Consider the following 25,792-nt stretch of genomic DNA (forward strand, 5'->3'; position numbering starts at 1 on the left):
AATGAACTCGTAAAATGTTACATAACTTGCGATCCTGGAGGACATTATGCTGAGGGAAATATCTCAGTCACAAAAGGACAAATACTGCATAATACCACTTTTACAAAGCAGAAGTGAAATGAGGAAGTTGGGAGGAGAACAGGAAAAGAGTGGATAGGTAAATACTGTACTGGAACAGATGAAGACAAGAACTGCTTAAAAGAAATACAGCATTAAATGCACACCTATGTTTATTACTGCTTTGTTCACAATAGCAAATAGCTGGAAACAACCTAAGCGCTCATCAACAAATGAATGGATAGAGACACTATGGTATATTCACACAATGGAATACTATGCAGCACTGAAAAACCAGGAACTCATGAAACACTGTACAAAATGGGTGACCCTGGAGGACATTATGTTGAGTGAAAGATCTCAATCACAAAAGGAGAAATACTGTATAATGCCACTGTTATAAAATAGGGTTTGGGGGAAACTAAGAAAAGAGGACATAAATAATGTACACTTCATTGAAACAGATGAGGGAGCAAACTGTTTAAAACGGATATATGATTAGGTATTATATGCATGGCAAGAATCCAGAATAAGAGCTGCAAAGTAAAGTGGACTGGGGGGTGAGGTGGTGGATTGTGTAACAATAAAAGATTTTTTTTTCTTCTCAAAGAGAAAAGTAAACTGGGAGGGGAATCGGCAGGGAGAAAAATGTGCAACAATGAATGAATGGAAATCAGAGTTCTTTATAATCTATCATTAAAATCTCAATTAAAAGGTATATCCAGTAATAGGCATATCCAGAATAAGAGGTATATTGCAAAGAGGACTGGTGGAGTGGAACTGTGCAACAATGAATGAATATTTAAAAAAAAAGAAACTGAACTGAGGTGGGGGAAGGGGAGAGGAGAATGTATAGCAATGAATGGATGACTATCTGTAAATATTCATAAGAATCACAAGATAAAAACATATCTTAAAAAACTCCACAAAATATAAGATGAAGTTGTTATACATTCCTTCTATTAAGTTTTTAATGTAATGTTTTTCAGTCTCTAGTAATAGTTTTTCACTTAAAATCTGTTTTATCTGGTAACTACTGAAGGTTTCTTATGGCTATTATTTATACAATATGTTTTTCACATTTAACATTCTGTATCTTTAACTCTGAAGTATGTTAGAGACGGCTTATAGTTGGATCTTTCATATAGTCATTAATGTGTCTGGATTTTTATCTACTGGTGCAGGATCACATAAAATATTGCCCTACTATTTTTCCTCTATTTTAAAAATGTGTTATGCTTATTTATTTTTTCCCTATGTTTGTTCTTTGTCCCTGTGAATTAAAACCAATTTGCCAGCACCTCCAATGCCAATAATGTTGGTATTTGTTCTTAATGCATCTCTAGTCTGTTTCTCTGTTCATTCTTTACTTTTCTTTTGTATTATATAGGTACTTACATGCCTTTTTAATTTCTCTTTATTTTTAAAGTAATTCTGTGGTGAGTTGGTTCTGACTCATTGTAACTCTATGTAGTGCTATATCCTTCCCTTTTCTTCTGGTTGCTATTGCAATAAATATGTTTATTTGCTAAAAAAGTGACTTGGTCTTTTCAATAACTTACTGTACATCTGAGAGCTAGACCATGATGAAGAATGATAGAGGATCAATGCCTTTGAGTTTTGGTTTAAAGAGTACTGAATATCCCAATGACTGACAAAAGAACAAGTAGATGTGTCTTAGAGAAGGTGTAGCAAGAGTGCTCCTTAGACTCAAGTATGAGGATGTTTTGTTTCAATACTTTGGGTACACTGTTAGGAGAGGATACTCCTTAGTAAGTGAAATCATGTTTGGAAAGAATCAGCAAAAGGGACCTTCAATAGGATTGATGGATACAGTGATTACAGCAATGGATTCAAGTGTGTCAGGCTCCAGTGTGTCAGACATGATGAAAGTGGCACAGAATAGGACAGGGCTCAGACACATTGTTCATAGGTCACTATGAGTTGTACTTGACTTGAAGGCACAAAACAACAAATGGTTAAGGAGGCACTCTTGTGGCATAGTCCATAGTGAGTTTTACTGTTAACCAATTGCCATTAGTTTCTAGCAGTTTCAGTCCACCACTAACTGCAGGAGACAGAAGGGAAGTCTCTTCCCATTACAATTTATAGCTTAGAAAACCAGGTGGGTCATTATGTGTCAGAAATGATTCAATGACAGGGAGTTTTAAATGTGTTGATTTGCTCTTTTGGCCTAGTGGGTTAAAGAGTTGTGTTGCTAACACAAAGATACATAGTTTGAATCCAATTGCTGCTTTACAGAAGAAAGATAAGCAATCTCTTCTCATATCATTGGTTGCTTCTGAAAACTCACTGGAGGGTCAAATGTGTAGGTTCCAACTTTGCATATAGTATTTGCTAACTAAATATATATCCATTCAATGAAGTATATGTTTATGTTCTGCTCATTCTTAACGGATTGGTTATTGCTTTTATTGCTGAACTCCCTTCATCCCATGATGTCATTTCCCTCTCATTTTGTCCTATAACAACTAAAAAATTATTAACTATAATTTCTAATCAAACCCTATTGTGTATTTATTGACTTTTTCTTCATTCAACTTATCTATTTATTAATTTTTCCTCCTCTTTCTCTCTCCTCATTCCTATTAACCCTCCAAGACTGATTCTGTGTACAAACCTTCCTTAGCTTTTTATATCAGTGACTGTATACCATAAATTGTTCATTTATCACTTACAATAAATTGGTATAACTTCATTCATGCTTTACGTATTTCACAAATTCTTGCAAGTTGCTTAGTGATGTATAATACCCCAATGTGTGACTGTCCCACAGTTTCTTTTTTTTTTTTTTTTTAATTTATTTATTGTGCGTGTACTGTCAAATCAGATCTGACTGGGACAGGAGGGAAATTTTCCCTTCTTCTCCGGCAGAGCATCTGGTGGATTTGAACCATGTACCTCTGGGATTGCAGTACAGCTTCTTGCCACTAGGCCACCAGAGCTCCCCCCACAGTTTCTTTTTCAGTGTCAAATTTTGAGAGTTCTATACAGTCTAGATACCTATTCTTTGCTGAGTAAGGGTTTGCAAATATTTTCTCCTAATCTTACCTTGTCTTTGTATCCTCTTAAGAAGATCTATGAAAAAAACAAAAAACCACTAAAACTATCAAAGGGGAAAAAGATTTTTCTTCTTTCTTATTAGGTCAAATTTACCAATTAGGTATTTTAAGAACTGAACTTTTGATAACAATTTTGGAACTATTTGCTTAGCTTTAGATGTAAAAGATTTCTGCTTTCTGAAGTACAAAGCCTCCTTCTGTTCCTATTGATTTCTGTTTACACTGATGACTAAAGGAAGCCATTCTTTAAGGATATGTCTGCTGGCAACAATCCGTTTGTTGTTGTTTGTTGTTATGTGCCGTCGAGTCGTTTGCGACTCATAGCGACCCTATGTACAACAGCCCTAAACCCTGCTCTAGCCTGTGCCAATCTCATTGCCTCTGACACACCCATCCCGTTTACCCCAGTCACTGAATCAATCCACCTCATACAGGGTCTTCACCTCCTGCGCTGTCCCTCCACTCTGCCCAGCATGATGACCCTCTCCAAAGACCGGTCTCTCCTTACAACATGTCCAAAGTATGTCAGGCGAAGCCCCAGAATCCTTGCCTCCAAGGAGCAGCCTGGTTTAACCCTCTCCAGGATGAATCTGTTTGTTTTCTTGGCAGTCCATGGTACATTCAGTACTCTTCTCCGGTACCACAGCTCAAAGGCATCAATTCTCCTTCTATCCTCCCTAGTCACTGTCCAACTCTCTGATGCATAACAAGTGATTGCAAAAACCATGGTCTGTATCAGGCGCACCTTAGTCTCCAGAGAGACACCGTTGCTCTTGAGTACTTTAGAGAGGTCCCTAACCGCAGACTTTCCCATCGCAATATGTTTTTTTATTTCCTGGCTACTGGTGCCAAGAGTGTTGACCGTGGAGCTGAGCAAACTGAAGCTGTAAACAATCTCAATCTCTTCACCATCCATCCTGATGCTACCGACTGGTCCAGTGGTGAGAATTTTTGTCTTCTTGACATTGATCCTCAGTCCATATTGAAGGCTGCAGTCCTTGACCCGCTGCAGCAAGTGCATGAGGTCCTCCTCAGTTTCAGCGAGCAGGGTTGTGTCATCTGCATAACGCAGATTGTTGACAGATCTTCCACCAATCCTAACGCCATGCTTCTCCTCATAGAGCCCAGCCTCTCGGATAATCTGCTCTGCATACAGGTTGAAAAGGTATGGAGACAGGACACATCCCTGGCAGACACCCTTCCTAATTTTGAACCATGCAGTGTTGCCCTGCTCTGTTCTGACTACTGCCTCTTGGTCCAAGTATAGGTTTCACATTAGCACGATTAAATGTTCTGGGATTCCCACTCTTCTCAGAGTCAGCCACAGTTTGTTATGATCCACACAGTCAAATGCCTTTGCATAATCAATGAAACACAGATAGACATTCCTCTGGTATTCTCTCCTTTCAGCTAAGACCCATCTAACATCAGTAACAATATCCCTAGTACCACGACCCCTTCTAAACCCAGCCTGGACTTCCGGCAGTTCTCTGCTGATGTGTTTTACTTTATTTGAGAAAACCTTATCTGAAAGAATTTTGCCAGGTATAGAATTTGAGGCTGACAAATTATTTCTTTCAACATCTGAAATATGGTGTTCCACTTCATGTTTTTACTTTTTGTAAGTTTAATTATGATGTGTCTTGGTTTAGATGTCTTTTGAGTTTATCCTATTTGGAGTTTACTTCCCTTCTTAAATTTGTACATTTGTGTCTTTCACCAAATAGGAAACTTCCTGGCCATTATTTCTAAGAATACTTCCCTTTCCTCCCCTTCTGGGTCTTCGGATATATAACTGTTGCACAGATCCCTTGGATCTGTTCTTATATATTTTTTTAAGTATCTATTGTCTTTCTGTTTATAGATTCTACTACTTTCCCTTTCAGTTAATAGCTGTTATCCTGTCATTTCTGTTTTACTACTGAATCTATACAGTGAGTTCCTCCAATCCTGAGGCCAAGTTATATATTTTTTTAGTTTTAGAACATTTATTTGTTTTTTTATAATGTCTGCTTCTTTGCTGAGGTCTTCTATTTCTGCATTTATTTAGAGGAAAATTATATTTACACGTTGAGGCAATTTTATTGTGACTTATTTGATACTTTTGTAAGACAGTTTTAACATCCAATGCTTTCATAACTGATACTAGTTTATTGTCTTTTTTTCTCTCCAATTTTTTCTTATTCAAGTTGTGATTTTTCCGGTTCTTCTTATGACAAGGAATTTTAAATTCTAAACTGAACATGACATCATGGGTATATTGTCAGAGGACTACTGACTCTAGTAGGTTGTTGTTATTTATAGCCATCGAGTTGGAATCATATTTGGAACTCATAGTTGACTCTGAAGCAGTAAACTGCACGGAATACTGTTCATTCTTCTGGGGAGCAGGTGGTAGATTTGAATAGCTTGCCTTTGTGTTGGCAGCATAGCTCCTTATCACTAGGCCACCAGAGCTCTTAAGATCTAAATTCTAATATGGACCTCTTAGATATAATGTTAGATGACTCTTGACCTTAGTTAGCAGTGGTCATATTTAATCTGTGTAGATTTCTATCTACTTTTGTGTGCTGTAGTTGCAAAGGACTTTTAGCTTTCTAAAACGTAATTATATTTTTTTAATTCATCATTCTTACTGCTTCAGCTCCAGTCAGACTACTTATTGGTGCAAGCTACAGAAGCAGAAGGCCTGCCTACTGCTTTCTTGGTTTGCTGAATTCAGCTGCTGCTATTCCTGTAGCTAGACTGACTCATTGCTGTTGCTGGCATAAGTAGAGCCTAGTGGGTGATGGCCCTCCTAGGTATCACTATAAGCCGACTGGGCTCTCTATTCCTTAAATGGTAAAGGACATGGTTTGGGTTAACTTGCCCATGTACTGCTGTTGCTTCTGCTATAAGCAATTGACTTTGTTGTTATTGGCGGGGGTTACGTAGGGTGGTGGCAGTGGTGGTGTGTGAGTGGTGGGGAGATGAGCTGGTTCCCAAACTCTTTTGGCAAGAGTTAGCAGGTGACACTAGATATGAAAGCGTCTCTATAAGAATTTCCCTTCTCCAGTCCTTAGAAGAGAGTGAATAGATTTTTCTTATTTATTTATGAATATATTTTTTGTCTACGGCTGTTGGTAGTTCAGGACTGTAGGCTTCTCTGGTGCCAAGTACAGGATAAATGGGAAATAAGAACACTGTTCTTCCTGTTCTGAGATCCCTGGAAAATCTATCTTTTTCCCAAGACCTTTTGTGATTGTCTGTTGAATTATTTCCAAGGTATTTATTTGTATTTGGGGAGGAGGAACAGGGAGAAATTAGTCTTACACCAACTTTCCCAAAATTCACAACTATATTTTAATGGACCTTTAAACAGTATTAAATGGCCTGTGGGACGTCAATATATCCTTCCTTCCCCCTCCCCTCAACGTTGGTATCAACTTACAGAGAGCTCTTTTCATGCTAAAAAAGAGCATGCTATGATGCTAACTGAAATGTTCAACTTCACCAGATGTTCTGCAAGAAAAACACTGCCTCAGAAACCCAATGGAAGGTAGCTATGAATTGAAATATGATGGTAGTGAGTTAAGTTTTTATCACGTTAGGGATATACTTTTCCAGGCACTGGAAATTGTGATAAATAAGAAGTCTCTTGCACCTGGAAATTACACTCCATTGAAGTTAGAAAAAAAATCACAAACAAGTAGTGAAGTTTTGAATTACCTAGGGAGTGGAAAGTGTAGTAAATTCTTAAAAGGTAAACTTATAGGGAGCTCTGGTGGCCTAGTGGCAAGACGCTGCACTGCAATCGCAGAGGTTGTTGTTATGTGCCGTCGAGTCGCCTGCGACTCATAGCGACCCTATGTACAACAGCCCTAAACTCCGCTCTGTCCTGTGCCAATCGCACTGTCTATGACACTCCCATCCCAATTATCCCAGTCACTGAATCAATCCACCTCATAGAGGGCCTTCCTCTCCTGCGCCGTCCCTCCACCCTCCCAAGCATCATGTCCCTCTCTAAGGACCGGTCTCTCCTCACAACATGTCCAAAGTATGTTAGATGGAGCCTCAGAATCCTTGCCTCCAAGGAGCCACCCGGTTTAACCCTCTCCAGGACAAATCTATTTGTTTTCTTAGCAGTCCATGGTATTCTCAATACTCTTCTCCAGCACCACAGCTCAAAGGCATCAATTCTCCTTCTATCCTCCTTGGTCATTGTCCAACTCTCTGATGCATAACAGGTGATTGCGAAGACCATGGCCTGTATCAGATGCACCTTAGTCTCCAGAGAGACACCACTGCTCTTCAGCACTTTGGAGAGGTTCCTAACAGCAGACTTTCCCATGGCAATGCGCCTTTTAATTTCCTGGCTGCTGGTGCCAAGACTGTTGACTATGGAGCCAAGCAAACTAAAGCTGTGTACAATCTCAATCTCTTCACCATCCATCCTGATGCTGCCAATTGGTCCAGTGGTGAGAATCTTTGTCTTCTTGACATTGAGCCTCAATCCATATTGTAGGCTGCAGTCCTTGACACTCTGCAGCAGGCGCTTCAGGTCCTCCTCAGTTTCAGCAAGCAGGGTTGTGTCATCCGCATAACGCAGATTACTGATAAATCGTCCACCAATCCTGACCCCACATTTCTCCTCATAGAGCCCAGCCTCCAGGATAATCTGTTCTGCATATAGGTTGAAAAGGTATGGAGATAGGATGCATCCCTGGCGTACGCCCTTCCCAATTTTGAACCATGCAGTGTTCCCTTGCTCTGTTCTGACGACTGCCTCCTGGTCCAAGTATAAGTTTCGCATTAGAACGATCAAGTGTTCTGGGATTCCCATTCTTCTCAGAGTCAGCCACAGAATCACAGAGGTACGCGGTTCAAATCCACCAGATGCTCTGCTGGAGAAGGAGGAGGCAACCTCCTCCTGTACCAGTCAGATCTGATTTGATGGTACACGTAAAAATAATACAGTAATAAAAAAAAAGAAAATAAAATTTAAAAAAAAAAAAAAGGTAAACTTATTTAACCACCCAATATTCATTTGAATTTCTGGAAAAACAACAAGCCAACCAATGGAACTGGTAACATATGTCACACCTCCAAGTAATCATCTTTTTCATCCATACTAAATAATGACAACTTATGAAACATAGCCACATCAAACACATGGCCATGAAGTCAATTTTGACTAAGTGGAATCCACAGGACAGAGTAGAAATGCTTTTCACTCAGGAGTAGGTGTGAAGACTACTAACTTTTTAGTTAGCAACTGAACACTTAATCACTCTGACATCAGAACTCCTGAGATAACAATCTTTATTGTCTGTTGTTAGCCAAATAACATTTATGCCAAATGTAAACATGTATGGACAAAGAAATATGAAATAATATTTAGAAGGAACAAAATGGTAAGAATATGGTTTTCTCAAAGAAAATTCAGCTGCAATCACCATTATTTATTATCTGTGTAACCATAACTCCTTTAAGCTTTAATTTATTCAACTGCTTATCATCTCTATGATTCTTTTAAGTTCCTAAACCTTTCTACATTGTTGTAATTATCACAGAAGTATATGCTCTTAACCATTTTTTATACTTATACAATTTATGAAGCATAGAAAAAAACTACTTTGTACGGTAAAACAGTAAAGCTCTCTACCACTATCCAAAGCATTGGCGTTAAGAACACACCTAGAGGAATCTTGGATGAAAACTGTGGTATTCTGCATCTAAAAGCCCTGAAACCACAGAGGATGCAACTCGACCTTACACATACACACACGTGCCATACAGTGTAGTTAACAGCAAAAAGATTTTATTTTCTCCAAGAAGAGAAACTGGGAGAATGGATACCAATATCCCTATGTCCAAAACTTGTATCACAGCAATCTCTCAGTTTATACACAGTAAAAAATATTTTTCTGGAAGTATTCCCAAAGAATCATTAGCAATACCTTACATTGTTATAATTTGACTTATATTACTTTTGTAAGAATATATACACACTTAGATTATAAAAATTAATCTCAGCATAGGACTTCTTATCTCACTAAGTAGCTATGTAGTTTTCTCTCTACCAGTCCCTGCAAAGAATTACATTCTCACGTTACAGAGAGAAGTTCCAATATTTGGCCTTAAAAGTATATTTTATCAGGTTCTGTAATTAATGATTATTTGTAAGAATATTATTTGAAGATATACTGCCATTATACAAATTTAAAAGTCACTTGTATTATTTAATATTCATAATGAAAGAAGATCTAATTAATAATTACATTAGTCAATAGTATTAAAAAAATCTGTATTAAAAATACCTAATTAAATCTCCCACACAACACTTTGGAATTGGTTTACTAAAATACTAATTTTAAGGAATCATAAAAATAATCTATTTGTCAAGGTCAATTGCTAGCTCTAAATACTATTGTTTTTAAAATAAATCAGAAATTACCAATTAATCATATGTGAAATGACCAAAAAAATAAACCAGTGAGATAGCTTAGTAGTCAATTTTACGTCACTGTTCTTGGTACCTTTATAAAAAATATTTTTACCACATTTTTAGATGTTAAAGTAACTGTCAGTTTAAAATAAAATATGAATTGTGAAAAAGAGTAGCATGTATTTTTTAACTTCTTATGCTACCAAGACTCTAACCAAAGGACTATCTTTGTATTATAAAAAATTAAACACAGTATTTAAAACCTTTTACCTTAAAAAAAAAAACCACAAAAACCTTTTACCTTAAATTTATAATCTTATAAATATAAGAAATTCCACAGTGATTAGATTCTGCTCAGTCTACTGCACTAATGAAAGCAGCATCAAAGGAATTTTGAAGAAGAGCCTGGATGCCCCAGAGCTGGCAAAGGATAGACCACAAACATCCCTTTCTTTAATAATTAAGTAGTTATAAAATTATTCATTTTATAAACATGATTTCAATTATTTTTCTTAGATGTATTACCTTACATACTGAAGCTCAACCGATCCTTTTTTAATCCTAGCTAAGTGACCTTCGGCAAATAATTTAAACTCTCTGGAGCCTCAGCTTCCTCATCTATGAAATGAGAATTATAGAATTGGGAAGATTAAATAAGATAATACTTAAAAAACCGTGGCATACAGTATATGTTCAATAAATGTTAGTTTTGACTAACATTTATAAATTTTCCTACAGTTTAACTTCATAATCTTGATAGTATATTTACACACATAATTCCTTACTGGGAGCAGTGAGGATTCAATAGAGGAATTCTTAACTTTCATTTTAGACTTCTAGTCAATGCACCTAATGTGCAACCACTTGTGGGTCAGGAGAAGCTTGTGTGTTGCTACAATGTGAAAACACATTAGAAAGACAGATGTAGTCATCTAATTCTAAAAATAAGCCAGTTAAAATCCTCTGGCCCACACGTTGATGTGCAACTAATGATGGGGATGACACAAGGCCTGCAGCATTTTGTTTCTCTGTGCACTCACTGGGGTGCCTTGAGTTGAAGACGCCTAATCTACTCTAAAAAAAGTATTTAGGGTAAAAAATGGTAAATGGCAAACTATATTAAGCATAATATACATGTGAATGAGGAATTTTATTACATAGACAAAAAAAAAATTAATAGTAGTTGGTAATGTTTACTAGGCATATTTATGTCCCTTGAAAATATAACTGAATATTTTTAAAAATTACATTTATTTGATTCATGAATTTCAGAAAAAAATAAGTAAAAACTAAGATTACAGGAATAAATCAATGACCATCATGTAAGCAGTATCAGATATAAAGGCACAAAAGCATCATCACGGCACACTGTAGTAGTATGAGAAATATGCTTAGAAAAAGAATTTACTATGTATAACATTACAATATTCCAAAGATACAAATATACTATCTTTCTTGTCTCTGGGGCCTGACAGAGAAATAAGTAATGATGAGCAGAAAGAATGAGTAATTAAAATTAATATTAACTAACCCTATATACATTAATATATTATCTCATATATATAGATATATATATAGATATAGAGAGAGATATCTCTCTCTCTATATATCTATATATATATCTATCTATCTCCCTTCAAGATTTTTCAATGTATGAGGAAATCTAAAAGGAAATAAAAATTCTTCTACTCTAATACATGGTGCCAAAAATAAGTATGTGGATATGGTGAATATGAAGCTGGTAAACTCATTCTCTGTATTTCACTAAGTTAAATCTTTGTTTAAAAGAAAAGAGACCCTGCTAACAATTCTAAGTATGTAAGAACAAATAAAATACTAGAGAGAGAGAGAGAAATAGGGATTAAAAGAAACCCACAAAAATGAAAAATGCACAAAACAAACCCCAACCTCATAGCTGATGAATCAACTTTGACTCATAATGACCCTGTACGGCAGGTTAGAACCAGCCCGTAAGGGTATCTAAGGCTATAAATCTTTATGAAAGCAGACTGCCAAATCTTACTCCTGTAGAGGTGTTTGTACTGGTAATGTTTTTGTTAGAAGCTCCTCATTTAACCACTGTACCACTAACAGCTCTGTAAGAAAACTGATAAAGCCCACTGTGGTGGAATCATTGCTGAATCATGTTTCCAACTCCCTAATTACAATTTTTGAGAAGAATAAATTTGGTACCTTTCATGGCCTCTTCAAAAGAACAAGGTCTTGCCGGACTAGACATTTCCTTCTTCACATTTACATTCAAAGCACCAGCTGCTGCTATTTAAAACAAAAAAAAAAAAAGGGGGGGGAGTGGCACTTATTTCATATTATGCATAATAAAAGTTTTCATTATAAAACATCAGTAAATCATTCGCTTAGTAAAAATTCTGGGGTTTTTGACCAGGAGTTTATCCTCTACACTCATCAATGTTCATGTGGGAAGAAGCATGTTTCTTATAAAACATATAAAGCATATGCTTCACTTTTTTTTTTTTGCTTATAAAAACAAAAAAGCCACCTAAGAATCTTTCCTGTAAGTACACATGTTAATGTATCAAGTGAGAAGATTAGTATTAGACATTAAAAAGTACAACAATTCCTCGGCTCTCTGCCTGGGGCAGGCTGCCCTCGGCTCCCGGCTCGGGGCGAGCCGTCGTGGCCCTCAGGGTGAGTTCCTCAGTCCCCAGATTGTGCCATTTGATCCCTGGGTGGGGAAGGGGGGGGGAAAAAAAGAATCCCTAGGGTATCCAGAGAATGTTACCTAGCCACCTTCTGCCACCCTCCCCCACAGTAAACCTGAAAGCAACACCCTCAAAGCACTTCTATTTGTAACTCACAAGTTTGTTCTCTCTAGGTTTGTTCCCTTTCCTATAGGTAACCTTAACACTGAGTTTTATTCCAGAATTGACCCTGAACCCAGTGCCAGTGACAAAAAGGAAATACAACTGACAGCTAAGGAAGCAAAGGAGGATGGAGCCTCTGGGTTCAACCAACCATGCCCATTGGACCCACCTGGGAAAACACTTTGCAGTCCAGAGGGGAGCAAATGACAGGAAAATACCTTTTAACAGAGCAAGAAGGCAAGCAGCTGTAACCCAAGACCACCAGTAAGGTGATAAAGCGTCCTCCCTTCCCCGCTTTACATCTACGCCCCTGTTCAGCATGAAGTAGCCAGAGAGTCGGCATCCAATTCCCAAATCAATAAGACAGTTGGTTTAATTACTACTGGAAAATGCTTGTCATTCCTCTGTAGCATCTGGTCCCCACTGGACCCTCATCATTTCCTTCACCTGCTCCCCCTACCGACCAAACTGTGCAGCTCTGCAACTGCATCCTGACCCATCCTCAACCTTCTGCCCCCAACCCTCACCTCCTTGTACCCCTAATATGTTTTTCCCAATTAAAAACAAGTACAATTAAAAACAAATCATTCACCTATATAAATGATTTTAAAAAAAATATGGCAATTTAAAGTGTTAGTCAATGCTTAAAGTGAATTAAAATAATGAACACAGGGTGGAGGAGGAAGGGAGTAATAGGGTTGCAGAGTTTAGTAGAGAGAGGGAGGGTGTGAAGGAATTAGGATAGATCTAGTGGAGACCTGGAAAGACAGGGTGATAGGGGGCATAGATCAATGGCTACCGGTTATAAAATGCAATGTATGAGAATGATCATATAAAACACAATGTAAATGAAGGAATGTGTGAAACAATGTTTAATATGAAACACAATGTTTACAAATTTTGTATGCAAATCAATATAAAATACATAAAAAGTAATGAACATACTAACTGGATAAAATGTTTTTATCACTTAGGCAAAATCTTAAAACTAAGAACTTTGCCAGCATCACCACGCGTAAGACTACATCAACAATGCCAACAATAAATTCATTGAGCCTAAGAACAGAAATCACTTTTGAAAGATAATGTGTAGGTTCTTTCTTAAGAAGGTTAGTTTTGTTTAAAGTCTTAAATTTCTATTTCTCAATGTTATTTTTCACTCTATAGCTCATTCCAAAGGGAGCTCTTGTGGTCTAGCGGGTAAAGGAGGCACACAGACAACCCAAAAGCAAGCTAAAATTTATCAGTTGCTCCACAGAAGAAAGACGAGCAATCTCATTCCATGTGATTTATAGCCTCTGAAAATCCACTGTAGGGTCAACTATGAGTTGTTTCTGATTTCATGGACCTTAACAACAATTTATTCCAAAATGAAATTTGAGTCAGCTTCATTTTAGTATCTTGTTAAAAAACCCATGGCTGTCAAGTCAAGTTAGGAACCTTCAATCAAGTTCCTAAGACTCTAATTCTTTGCTCAAGGAGACTGCTCATCTTTATTCCTCAGAGCAGCTGAAATATTCAGACTGCTTGCATTCTAGTTACATACTCTCCTACCAGTTTCTTCCACTGAGGAAAGTAATAAATAAAACTCTATCTAAGAATTCTAACTAAAAATTAGGAAGCTTTGGTTAGCAGCAACTGTGCCGCTAACCCAAAAGCAGTTGATATGAATCTAACAACTGCTTCTTTGGAGAAAAACTGTCACTTTCCTTCCATGTGGTTTACGGCCTCTGAAAACCCATGGGTAGCTCAGCTATGAGATGGTTCCAATTTGACATTGATAATAACAACAACAACAATAATAATAATAATAATAATAATAATGTTAATATATAATATTACATAAAATATATAATAAGGTGGGGCCAACAAATGATTTGTAAGGAACTGAAAAGAAAACTGACATGCAATTTTAAGCATGACGGCATTAATTCCACCATATTTAAAAACAGAAATGTAGTTTCTACTTTTTTTTTAAAAAAAAAAATATTTTTTTTGTGTGTACCATCAAATCAGATCTGATTGGTACAGGAGGAGCTTGTCCCTCCTTCTCCACCACAGCATCTGGTGGATTCGAACTACACACCTCTGGGATTCCAGTGCAGCTTCTCACCACTAGAGCTCACCTAAAATTCCTATTTTTAAATAAGCTTATTAAGGGAGTTCCGGTGGGCTACTGGCAAGAAGCTGTGCTGCAATCCATAAACGTCATGGCTCAAATCCACCAGATGCTCTGCTGGAGGAGCAGCAATCTCCTCCTGTGCCAGTTGGATCGGATTCGAGGGTACACAACAAGAAAAAAGAACAAAAGCAAAACAAAAAGATCTTAACAGAAGATACTCCTAAATAAACTTACTTCTCACAGGAATTACCACTACATAGTAGTGAAAACAATGTCTAATATTATTTCTGTACCTTAATACAGTAACGTAAAAAAAAAAAACCCCAAATTGAGACTGCCAAGTAATTAGGTGTCTAGCATGCTTACAATATAACAGAGGTATAGGTTCTGAGGTTTCAAAGGGACAAAGGATGAAGAGTAAACAAATGTTCACTTGAGCCCTAACATCCTACTTCTAAACTACATACCAAGCACAGGCATACCTCATTTCACTGCACTTCACAGACAGATACTATTGGAGGTTCCCCCACAAAAAACCCTGAAGTTTTTTGGTAGCTCTGCATCAAATAAGCCCATGTGCACTATTTATCCAATACCATGTGTTAAATTCATGTCTCATTTGGTAATTCTCACAATACTTAAAACTTTTTTTTATAATGCTGTTGCACATTTAAAAAAAGACTATAGTATAAACATAACTTTTATTTTAAGTGGGAACCCAATAAATTTGTGTGACTCACTTTATTGTACTATTCACTTTAATGGAGTAGTCTGAAATTAAACTCTGAAGTAAGTCCATACTCAGTATTCCAAGATTCTCTGTACTCAAGCTGTGTATGTATTCTTAGGCCTCCACAGTAGACAGAGAGTGCAAGTACTGACTGCAGCATTAAAGACCTCCACGAATTGAATGGAGCCAGGAGTGTGAAACTGTGACAGACCATAGATTATGATAGGATTCTTCTATTACAAAAATAAAAGCAGTATTTTGTAGCAGTTTGTTAGGACATAATGTGATAACCAAAGCAAACTATGACAAATTCATCTTCGTGAGTCATTTTTATTTTGATACATTAGTCATAATATCCATCCAAAAAAGGAGAAATTAATCACTCATTTTAGTTCACAATGTTTCATTCTGACATACCTGGGTCTGGAGTGTAAGTGAATGGTTGAACATCATGGGATCTTCCAGCATTGGTTACAACATATATTCCCACTGATACAGGCAATGTTATATGCTGGTCATGATATGGGGGAACTTTCACAATAAGATGATTCTAATTGAAAGAACAAGGAACAAAAAAGGAGAAAGAGTTGATTTAAAATCTGAAAAATTTTCATGCAAGTACTACTTAAGCGGTAAATTTAATGAAAATAGGTTTTCTCAGAACATCCTAGCTCTGCCTATGGCCCATGTCATCTTTTATCAGGTTCAGGAACTTGTTCATGGACTTCAGATATAGAGACTCCCTCTGAAAGCCTGTGAACTATACTATACCCAGACTGCAGCTAATCCCTAGATTGGTAGGGGCACTACTTCTGACTGGTGTCTTTGCCTCTCACTAGGTATTCTTTTGAAGAAACCTCAGTCAGCACATGTGGGACAGTGAATGCCATCTCTGGGTATCTCAGGCTGGCAGTGATTATTTCGCCTATGTTCAGTTGTTGTTAGAGTAAAAAAGATAACAACCACAGCCAAGTGACTACCCTAGGCTCCTTTCAAGGCAGTAGAAATGCCATTCCAGGCTGGGTGCCCTACTCTTCAATAGTCCTAAGACTAGAAAAGGTGGCATCCATAAGCTATATCACAACTTAGAGACTCAGTAACCTCTCAGATGACCACCAACTCTGACCTGAATGGGTAGTTCAACTCCAATCATCTCCTGAACTAGCAGACACATTATCCTAAGTGAGATATTTTACTTTCTACTACCATAGAGGTTAACAGCACTAATCAGGTGCCAGTACAATCTCCTTCAATGTCTTTCCTTTTTTTCTGTCTCTTGTTTTATTTCCTTTAGCTTTTTTGGATTTAGTTAGTTTGTTTTGATTCTTTTTCTTTTATATCACTCTCAGTTTTGGTGTTCCGTTTTCCTTTACTTTGCAATCTCATTTTTTATATTTTGTTCCCCTTTTAATCTGATACATCTGATTGCAAACAGCAAGAGTATCCAGGCACACATTCACATTATGTAACTTTATCTAGCAGGTAAGACTAAAGGTCAACTCTTACTCCTGACTGATGACAATACTGCAATCAAAATCAACCCAGTATACTCTAAACTGCTCTACACAAACAGCAACCAGAGAATTACATACACTACAAGAAAGAAGGTGAAACATTAAGAATTATCAAATTAGCTAAGGTCTTAACAAACTCACACAGCTCAAACAGATATATCAAAACAAAACAAAAAGAAACTACCACCAAAATTCTTAAGAAGTAATAGACAACTTTACAACCATCAAAAAAGGGACAAAATGGAACAAAAAATAACCAGAAAAAAAAATCTTTTAGAAGAAATGCCACTGTAACTTTCTAAAAAGGAATTCAGGGGAAGGACAGGTAAATGTCTTCACTGAACAGAGAAAATGTCTGATGAAATCAGACAAAATACAGGAAAATACAGATAAAACTCTAGAAAAATGAAAAACAAAAAATAAAACCACAAATAAACAAAAACCAAGACCATGCAGATAAAATAAATGGAAAATTACAAGTAGAGTAAGAGCAAATTTAAACAAACAAACAAAAACTCCCAACAAAAGCCACTAAAATGTTAGGAAGAGATAATGCACAAAGAACAGAGGTGAAGAAATGGAACATAGGCTTAGTGAAGTGGAAGACAAATCCTTCAACATTAATGTGTTATAGAGAACCATTATGATTCTAGCATCAGTGAGTGAACTATGTGGATGGGCAGGACTATGCCAATGGGGTATGTTGGCTTATCCACAAAGGGAATGGCTATCTACTATTCTACAAGGAGATCAATAATCAGAAAGTCTCAATAATCTACCAGAGGACTGGCTAGTCTTGCCAATAAATTGAATGCCTTTAGTTGCACAGATGAAATGTTTCTCCACGAGAAGAGGAAGGAATCTTTCCCAACCAGAGAAGAGAGAGTTCCTCCAACCCAGTGCAATGTAGGACACAGTTTGAGGCAGCAATAGCCATGGCCAAAGTAGAGACAGGACGTGAGATGACTTTGGGGTACGTTGGGAAGCCAATATTGGCAGGAGTGAGAACCTAGGAAAACTGCAAAGCTCAAAGCTGAGGTGCATGAGCGCACATTTTGGAGCTGTCTTGACTATATTCTGTTAACACTCTGAATTATAACCTTTTGACTTCCAAATATAGTTCAGTTTTTTGAGATATCACATCAGATTTTGAACACACCAAAGTAGTAACACTGGAGTTGAGATGAGTAGAAAGAAATATGGGAGCACAAAGGATCTACTTGAAGAAAATTAGAAAACATTACTACAAGAAACAAAAAGAGACCTAGAGAAGTGGAAGAATATCCCTTGCTCATGGATAGGAAGACTCAATTTTGTGAAAATGGCAATACCACCAAAGACAATTTACACATTCAATGCAATCCCAATACAAATACCAATCCCATTCTTCAATGAGATGGAAAAGGCAATCTGCAGCTTCATTTGGAATGAAAAGAAGTCCCGAACAACCAAAGCACTCCTTAAAAATAGAAAAAAAGTAGGGAGGCATCTCACTCCCTGATTTAAAATCCTACTACACTTGATGTGGTAGTTAAGACAGCATGGTACTGGTACAATGACAGACACATAGATCAATGGTATAGAATTGAGAACCCGGAAATCAGCCCATCTATTTATGGTCAACTGATTTTTTACAAGGAGATGAAATCAGTTAGGTGGGGAAATGATAGCCTTTTAAACAAATGGTATTGGCAGAATTGGAAAACTATCTGCAGAAGACTTAAGCAAGATTCACACCTCATTCCATACACAAAAACCAACTCAAGGTGGATCATGGACCTAGGACTAAAACCAAGGACTATAAACTTCATTAAAGAAAAGCTTGGAAGAACTTTAGTAGTCCTATTCCACAACATAAACAGTCTTCCAAGTATCCTGAAAAATCTATAACTAGGAGAAGATAAATTAGATGAATAGGACAGGACCTTCTAAGAATCAAATCCCTATGCACATCCAAAAACTTCTCCAACAGGGTAAAAAGGGAAGCCACAGACTGGGAAAGATTGTCTGGTAACGACATGTCAGATAAGGGACTTACATCGAGAATTTATAAAATACTTGAGCACCACAACAAGATAAAGGTAAATAATACAATCGAAAAATGGGCACAGACACTTCACCAAAGAAGACATTCAGATGGCCAACAAGCACATGAAGAAATGTTTGAAGTCCCTAGCTCTAAGAGAGATGCAAATCAAGACAACTATGAGATATTATCTCACCCCAGTAAGACTAGCAAACTGTAACAGAACAGCAAGCAACAAATGCTGGTGAGGTTGTGGAAAGACTGGAACCCTTATTCACTGTTGGTGGGAGTATAAAATGGTGCAACCACTGTGGAATGCAGAGTGGTGCTTTCTCAAAAGTTGCAAATAGAGATACCATTTGACCCAGCAATTCCACTACTGGGAATATACCCCAAAGAGACCATAACTGACACCCAAGCAGATATATGCACACCCATGTTTATCACGGCTTTGTTCACAATAGCAAGGAGTTGGAAACAACTTAAGTGCCCATCAACAAATGAATGGACAGAGACGCTGTGGTATATTCACACAATGGAATACTATGCTGCATTGAAAAACAAGGAACTCATGTAATATTATTCAAAATGGGTGACCCTGGAGGACATGATGCTGAGTGAAATATCTCAGTCACAAAGGGACAAATCCTATATGGTGCCACTGTTGTAGAATGAGGCTGACATCAGGGTGGGAGTAAGACTGAGAAAAACTGGATAAATTATGTATACTGCATTGAAGCCGGTGAGGGAGGGAACAGTTTGAAAGTAATATATTTTAGGGCATTATGATTATCATAAGAATTCAGAATGAGGGTTGCAGAGTGGAGTATACTCGGGATGGGGGTGTGGGGGGATTGTATACCATTGAAGGAGTTTTTCTTTTGCTTTACAAGGAGAAGAGCGAACTCAGGATGGTGGTGGGCTGAGCGGGGAGAAAAGTGCAACAATGAATGAATGGAAATCCAAAATCTTTGTAAATGTTCATTGAAATTAATAAAAAGAAAGAGATATGGGATCACAGAGAAGATGTCTGACTTTATATGAATTCTTTTTGTGTTATACTGATGCTCTGGACTAGGATGGTGGTTGCCCCCTGTAAAGTTGATCAAGGTCAGATGTAGCCTTCCCCATGTGGCCCTTGCTCATTTTACAAATATTCATAAAAAAGAAGAAAACATAATGAAGAAAGTCTAAGAATTACATGTGACAACAGCAAGAGCAATCATTTAACATGTAATTAGCACTCTAGAACAGGAAAGACTCCCTCTACAAATAAACCGCAAAGGAAATCATTGAAGATTTGCTGGATGAAAATTTCATAATTATAAAAAAGGAGAAAACATGCATTTAAGAAACTGACCAAACTCAGATTAAACTCCAAAAGAAAAACACCAATATACACTATGGTTAAATTTTCCAAAATTTTAGACAAAGAAAGAATACTGAAAGCAGCTCAGGAAAAACAAAGAACTACCTACAAATGAAAATTACTAAGACTACACTGTATTGCACTAAACTCTAAGTCACACAGAGAAGAGAATTAGATGACAAATATTATATTGTCTCTCAAATGATGAAATTATGACATTTCCAGATAAAAAGAAAAGAATGTGCGAAAACTAGATCAACCTTAGATAAAATACTAAAGGACGTTTGAAGGACTGAGAACCAATAACAACTCAAAATTAACATACATGCCAATATCATTCAGAAACGGATGTGACAAAAAAATACAGTAAAATACAGTAAATATAATAAAACTATACACAAGGAGTCAGAAGTATAATTACATAAGTGAGGATAAATACAATATAAAAGGGAGCTTTGGTGACTTAATGGTAAGGAGTTATACAGCCAACCCAAAGATACCCAGTTTGAATATACCAGCTGTTCTGCAGTAGAGAGATGGACAATCTCCTACCATGCAATTATATCTCTGAAAACCCACTGGAGAAAAAGACATGAGACAATTCCGACTTCAAGGCAAATAACAACAATGACACAAAAAGAAACATGGCTAACGAACTTCTAAGGGAGAGGAAGTCAAGGAGATTTTAAGATAAAGCAAAATGGTTTAAAACTGGGATAAAGTAGTACCAGAGTAATCTCCAAAAAAACCCAATAAACATTCTCCCCAAAAGAAAATGGGGAAAAAGAAAAAAGGCTGAGTTAACATTACAATAATTATACAGAATGTGAAAAGATTAAATGTATGAATCAAGAGAAAAAGAGAAGAAAATGGTTAAAAAAAGTTTCTTTACAAAACCCCACAAACACAAAACCAAACATGTCTCATCAAAATACACATGCAAAAACACCTTAAATACAATGACAAAAATAGACTAAAAATCAAAGGGTGAGAAAATGTATCATATGGCAACGAAAACAAAGCATGGAACAGCAATATTAATCTCTACAAAATAGACTTCCAGACAAAATTTAGCCTAAGAGATAAGAAAGAGCATTATATAACAATCAGAGTCAACCAACAATAGGACATAACTATATCTACACATCCAATGACAGAGCTACAAGATAATACGTTAACAGATCTGAAGAGAAAGAGGCAAATCCAAAACAATGGTAGGAAATTTCAATAGACACTTGCAGTAAAGGACATAACAAATAAAGAAACTCAACAAAGATGCAGTAGAACTAAAAAATACAATACGTCAATGGGATTCTACAGACATATATAGACCATGCCACTATGACTCTGGTAATGGGATCAGATATGCCAGACATGGTAAGTAAGATCGGTTCCCTAACAATAGGGCAGAGTTCAGAGCCATTCATGGGATTGTTATCGTTGTTCATAGTCGCTATGAATCATAGCTGACTCAAAGGTACACATAACCACCACCACAACACCAGCTAGAGCATAATATACAGTCTTCTAGTCTTCGTCACATAGAATATTCTCTAGAACTGATAATAATGTTGGTCACAAAGCAAGTGTCAGTAAATGAGGGGGAAAAACAAACAAAAACACAAAAGTATAGAATTACATCTTATCAGATCACACTGCTATAAAATTAGAAATCAACAACAGAAAGATCAAGGGAAATCAATTGAAGTACATGTAAATAAAATAACACCTGCTTGAATAATACTGGGTAACAGAGAAATAGAAAAGTTTTCTTCAAACAGGTAAGAATGAAATCACAACATATGAAATGAAACCTTTTTACAGCAAAAGTAGTACTGAGAGTCAATTTCTAGCAATACATGCACACATCAAAACACAAAGTTCAAAACACCTTAGCCCAACATCTCCAATAATTAAAAGACTAAGCAAAGCCTACTGTTTGTCTACAAAAGAAATAATAAAAAGAAGAAATGAAACAGGGAAAAGAAAACAGAAAGGATCACCCAAGATCAGAAGGTGAATCTTTGAAAGGATTAATAAAATCAACTAGCCGCTAGCAAACTGAACAAAGAAAGAGATGATGCCAATATCACAAGTAAGAAATAAAATGGGTAATGTCACAAAGGAACCAAGTGAATGAAAAATATATAGTAATATATATTACTGGCTTAGTGACAAGGAATTGCACTACCAACACTAAGGTACGTGGTTCAAATCTACCAGCTGCTCCACAGAAAAACGATGGTCAATCTCCTATGCAATTTACAGCCTCAGAAAACCCACTGGACTATCAGCTACAAGTCAGCTTCTACTCAAATGTACATTACCATCACAACAAAAAGAACTATACTGAAAAAATTCTAAAAGATTCCAATTCTACTCAAAATATTTTAGAATATAAAAAAAGATGGCAGACTCTGGAATTCATGTGTGTGTGTGTGTGTGTGTGTGTGTGTGTGTGTGTGTGTGTGTGTGTGTACACACCATCAAATTGGATCTAACTGGTACAGGAGGAGATTGCCCCTTCTTCTCCAGTAGAGCACTAGGTATTTAGAACCGCATTCCTCTGGGATTGCAGCGCAGCTTCTTGCCTCTAGGCCACCAGAGCTCCATTGGAATTCAGTCGTTGAAGCAAGCATAATCTCAAGATCTAAGCCAAGTGAAAACCAAAGCCAGGCAAAAGGACATTACAGACCAATATCCTTAATGAACACAGATACAAAAATTCTCTACCAAACCTTGCCAATACAATACTAAATAAACATGAATGGAACAGAACTGAGAGTTCAGAAGTGGGGGCAAAAACACCAAAAAAATGTCCTAGCCAATAAAATCCCAACATTTTATTAAAAAAAAAAAATTCATCATGATCAAATGGGATTCATAACAGGTATGCAAGGATGGGTCAACACTAAGAAAAATCAATCCATGTAATCTAGCACATTTTAAAAAACAAAACAATAAAGCAAAATTCACCAAACAAAATGATCATATTAATCAGAAAAGACATTTGACAAAATTCAACACTTGTTCCTCATAAACAGGGGAAAAGGTGACTTCTTCCACCTAATTAAAAATGTATATACAAAATCCTTGAGGTATGGTGCTGGAGAAGAGTACTGAATATACCATGGACTGTTAAGAGAACAAACAAGATCATCTTGGAGAGGGTAAAGCCAGGATGCTCCTTGATGGCCAAGGATTCTGAAGCTTCATCTGACATACTCTGGATATGTTGCAAGGTGGAATCAATCCTTGGAGAGGGACATCATGGAGGGTCAGTGAAAGAGAGAAAGACCCTTGATGAGATGAACTGATTCAGTGACTGTGGAGGTAGGTGTATCAGAGACAATAAGACTGGCACAGGATAGAGCAGGGTTCATGGCTGTTGTACACTATGAGTCACAGGTGACTTGATGGCACATAATTACAACAACATACAAAATGAGTGAGTACAAGACAAGGACAACCTTTTCGCTATTCTTACTCATTATTGTATTCATTGTACTGGAAGTATTCTTGTTGTAGTTTTGTACCATCAAGCAGGAACTGACTCATAGCTGATCCTCCAGCAGGTTTTCACAGGCAATTAATTCCAAGGGAAGAGACTTCTCATCTTTCTCCAGTGCGCAGCAGAGCACTGTTCAGTGATTTCAAACTGTGCATTTGGGCTGGCAGTGTAACTCCTAACTATTAAGCAACCAGAGCTCTCTAAGACATGCCTTAACCAGTGCAATATGGCAAGAAAAAGTAACTAAAAGATGCTTAAAATTGACAAACAAGGAGAAAAATTGTCTATTTGTAGATAAAATGAACCAATATATAGAAAATCCTAAAGACACACAGTAAGAAAATTCCTGAATGGAATTGAATGATGCAGCACAGTAGCAACTCACAAAAAATAAATCTGATTATGTAGCAGAGAACTCTGAAAAGTGAATAAGGAAAATAATATAATTTACAACAGTCACCCAAAAGATGATATATTTAGAAATCTAACAAGAGATAGAAAAGATCAATGCAAAGAAAATGACAAGAAATCCGAAAACACCTGCAAGTATGGAAGAATACAGCATGCTCATAGATTTAAAGACTTAACCTTGTTAAAATGGCAAAAGCTATCTACAGATATAATGAAATTCCAATTCAGTTCTCAATAGATGTGAATCCTGTCCTATCTGGTGCCAAATGCATAATCTCTGACATACGTGAACCTAATTATGTAGTCACAGTATCAATTCACCTGATCGAAAGTCTTCTTCTCCTTAGCTGTGCCCCACCTTTCCAAGCATGATGTATGTCTCCAAAGAATAGCTTCTTCTAGCAACATGTCCAAAGTTATGTGAGATGAAGCTTCACCATCCTTGCCTCCAAGGAGCATTCTGGCTGCAACTTTTCCAAGAGATACCTTCTTATCCTTGTAGTAGTCTACAGGATATTCAGTACTCTTCTCCAACATCACAATTCAAAGGCATCAATTCTTCTGTCATCCTTGGTCTTTGTCGAGCTCTCAGCAGCACAGTAAGTAATAGAAAAGGCCATGGTCTGAATCAGAAGCACCTTAATCCTCAAACTAACATCATTACTCCTCCATTATTTGGAGAGTTCTCTGACTGCAGGCATTTCCAGTGCAATACGTCTCCTGATCTCCTGACTGTGGATATCATATGTATTAATTAACGCAGGTTAAAACAAAGTCACTGATACTTTTAATCTCTTCTTCATCTATCAGTCCAGGGGTGATAATTTTTGTACCAGAGTTCTCTTTGACCTTATACAAGTTCTGAGGAGCTATAAACTGCATGAGAGAACACTGTTCATGTTTCTCCCATGGAATAGTGGTTTCAAACAATCTTGATTTTGGGTTAGCAGTGCAACTGTTTACCTTAGGCCACTGGAGTTCCTTGGGCAACTTAAAAGTCCTAATTTATGGCATAAATAGATTAAATAATATAACTGAAGATAGAGACCTTCTAAAAATTAAATATATTCACTAAAAGACTTCTTCCAAAAGTGTAAAATGATAAGCAAATGACAAAATTACCAAAGGATATACAATCTCTAATATTTCTAGAAAATGCCGTACTTCAGCAAGAAAAAGTCAATCTAATTAGAAAATGGACAGAAGAAATCAAAAAGCATTTCCGCAAAGACATTCAGAAGGCCAATATGCACATGAAGAAAAGCTCATGATGACTAGCTATTAGAAAGATGCAAATCAAAACAACAATGAGATATTATCTTACTTCAGCAAAACCTTCTAAGTTCAAAAACATAGCAAACAATGAAGTGGTGGGCGGGTAGAAAGATAGCAACTTTGATATACTGCTTGTAGGACAGTAAAATGATGCAAACACTATGAGTAACAGTTTGGGGAGAGCGGGGACCGGAAGCACGATTTGATCTCACAATATCAATACTAGCTATGTATCAGTTACGATCAAACACATGAAGGGACACACATGTTCAATGCTGCATTATTTACAACAGAAAAAAAACAGAAAACAACTCAATTGTTAATCAGTGGATGAATGAATTGGTACACTCTAACAACTAAGTTCTATGCAACAGTGAAAAGAATTCACAAAATGCTGCATTAACATGGATGAATCAAGAGAACA

General features: G+C 36.9%; 1 protein-coding gene across 5 annotated transcripts in view; it reads right to left on the reverse strand.

The window, feature by feature from the left end:
* Positions 1–25,792, reverse strand: part of NFAT5 (nuclear factor of activated T-cells 5, tonicity-responsive) — a 125,098-nt gene that overhangs the window by 17,002 nt on the left and 82,304 nt on the right. For 3 of the 5 annotated variants that reach the window (XM_006878650.1, XM_006878652.1, XM_006878648.1), the window contains 2 exons: positions 15,680–15,812; positions 11,761–11,844 (listed from right to left, as the gene is read on the reverse strand). In XM_006878650.1, the coding sequence (XP_006878712.1) occupies positions 11,761–11,844; positions 15,680–15,812 (217 nt within the window). The remainder of the gene's footprint in view (positions 1–11,760; positions 11,845–15,679; positions 15,813–25,792) is intronic. The other 2 variants (XM_006878649.1, XM_006878651.1) reach the window with 1 other exon arrangement.

This window comes from Elephantulus edwardii, unplaced genomic scaffold (assembly GCF_000299155.1).
Source record: "Elephantulus edwardii isolate Elephantulus edwardi_28Jun2011 unplaced genomic scaffold, EleEdw1.0 scaffold00001, whole genome shotgun sequence".
NCBI classification, from domain to species: domain Eukaryota; kingdom Metazoa; phylum Chordata; class Mammalia; order Macroscelidea; family Macroscelididae; genus Elephantulus; species Elephantulus edwardii.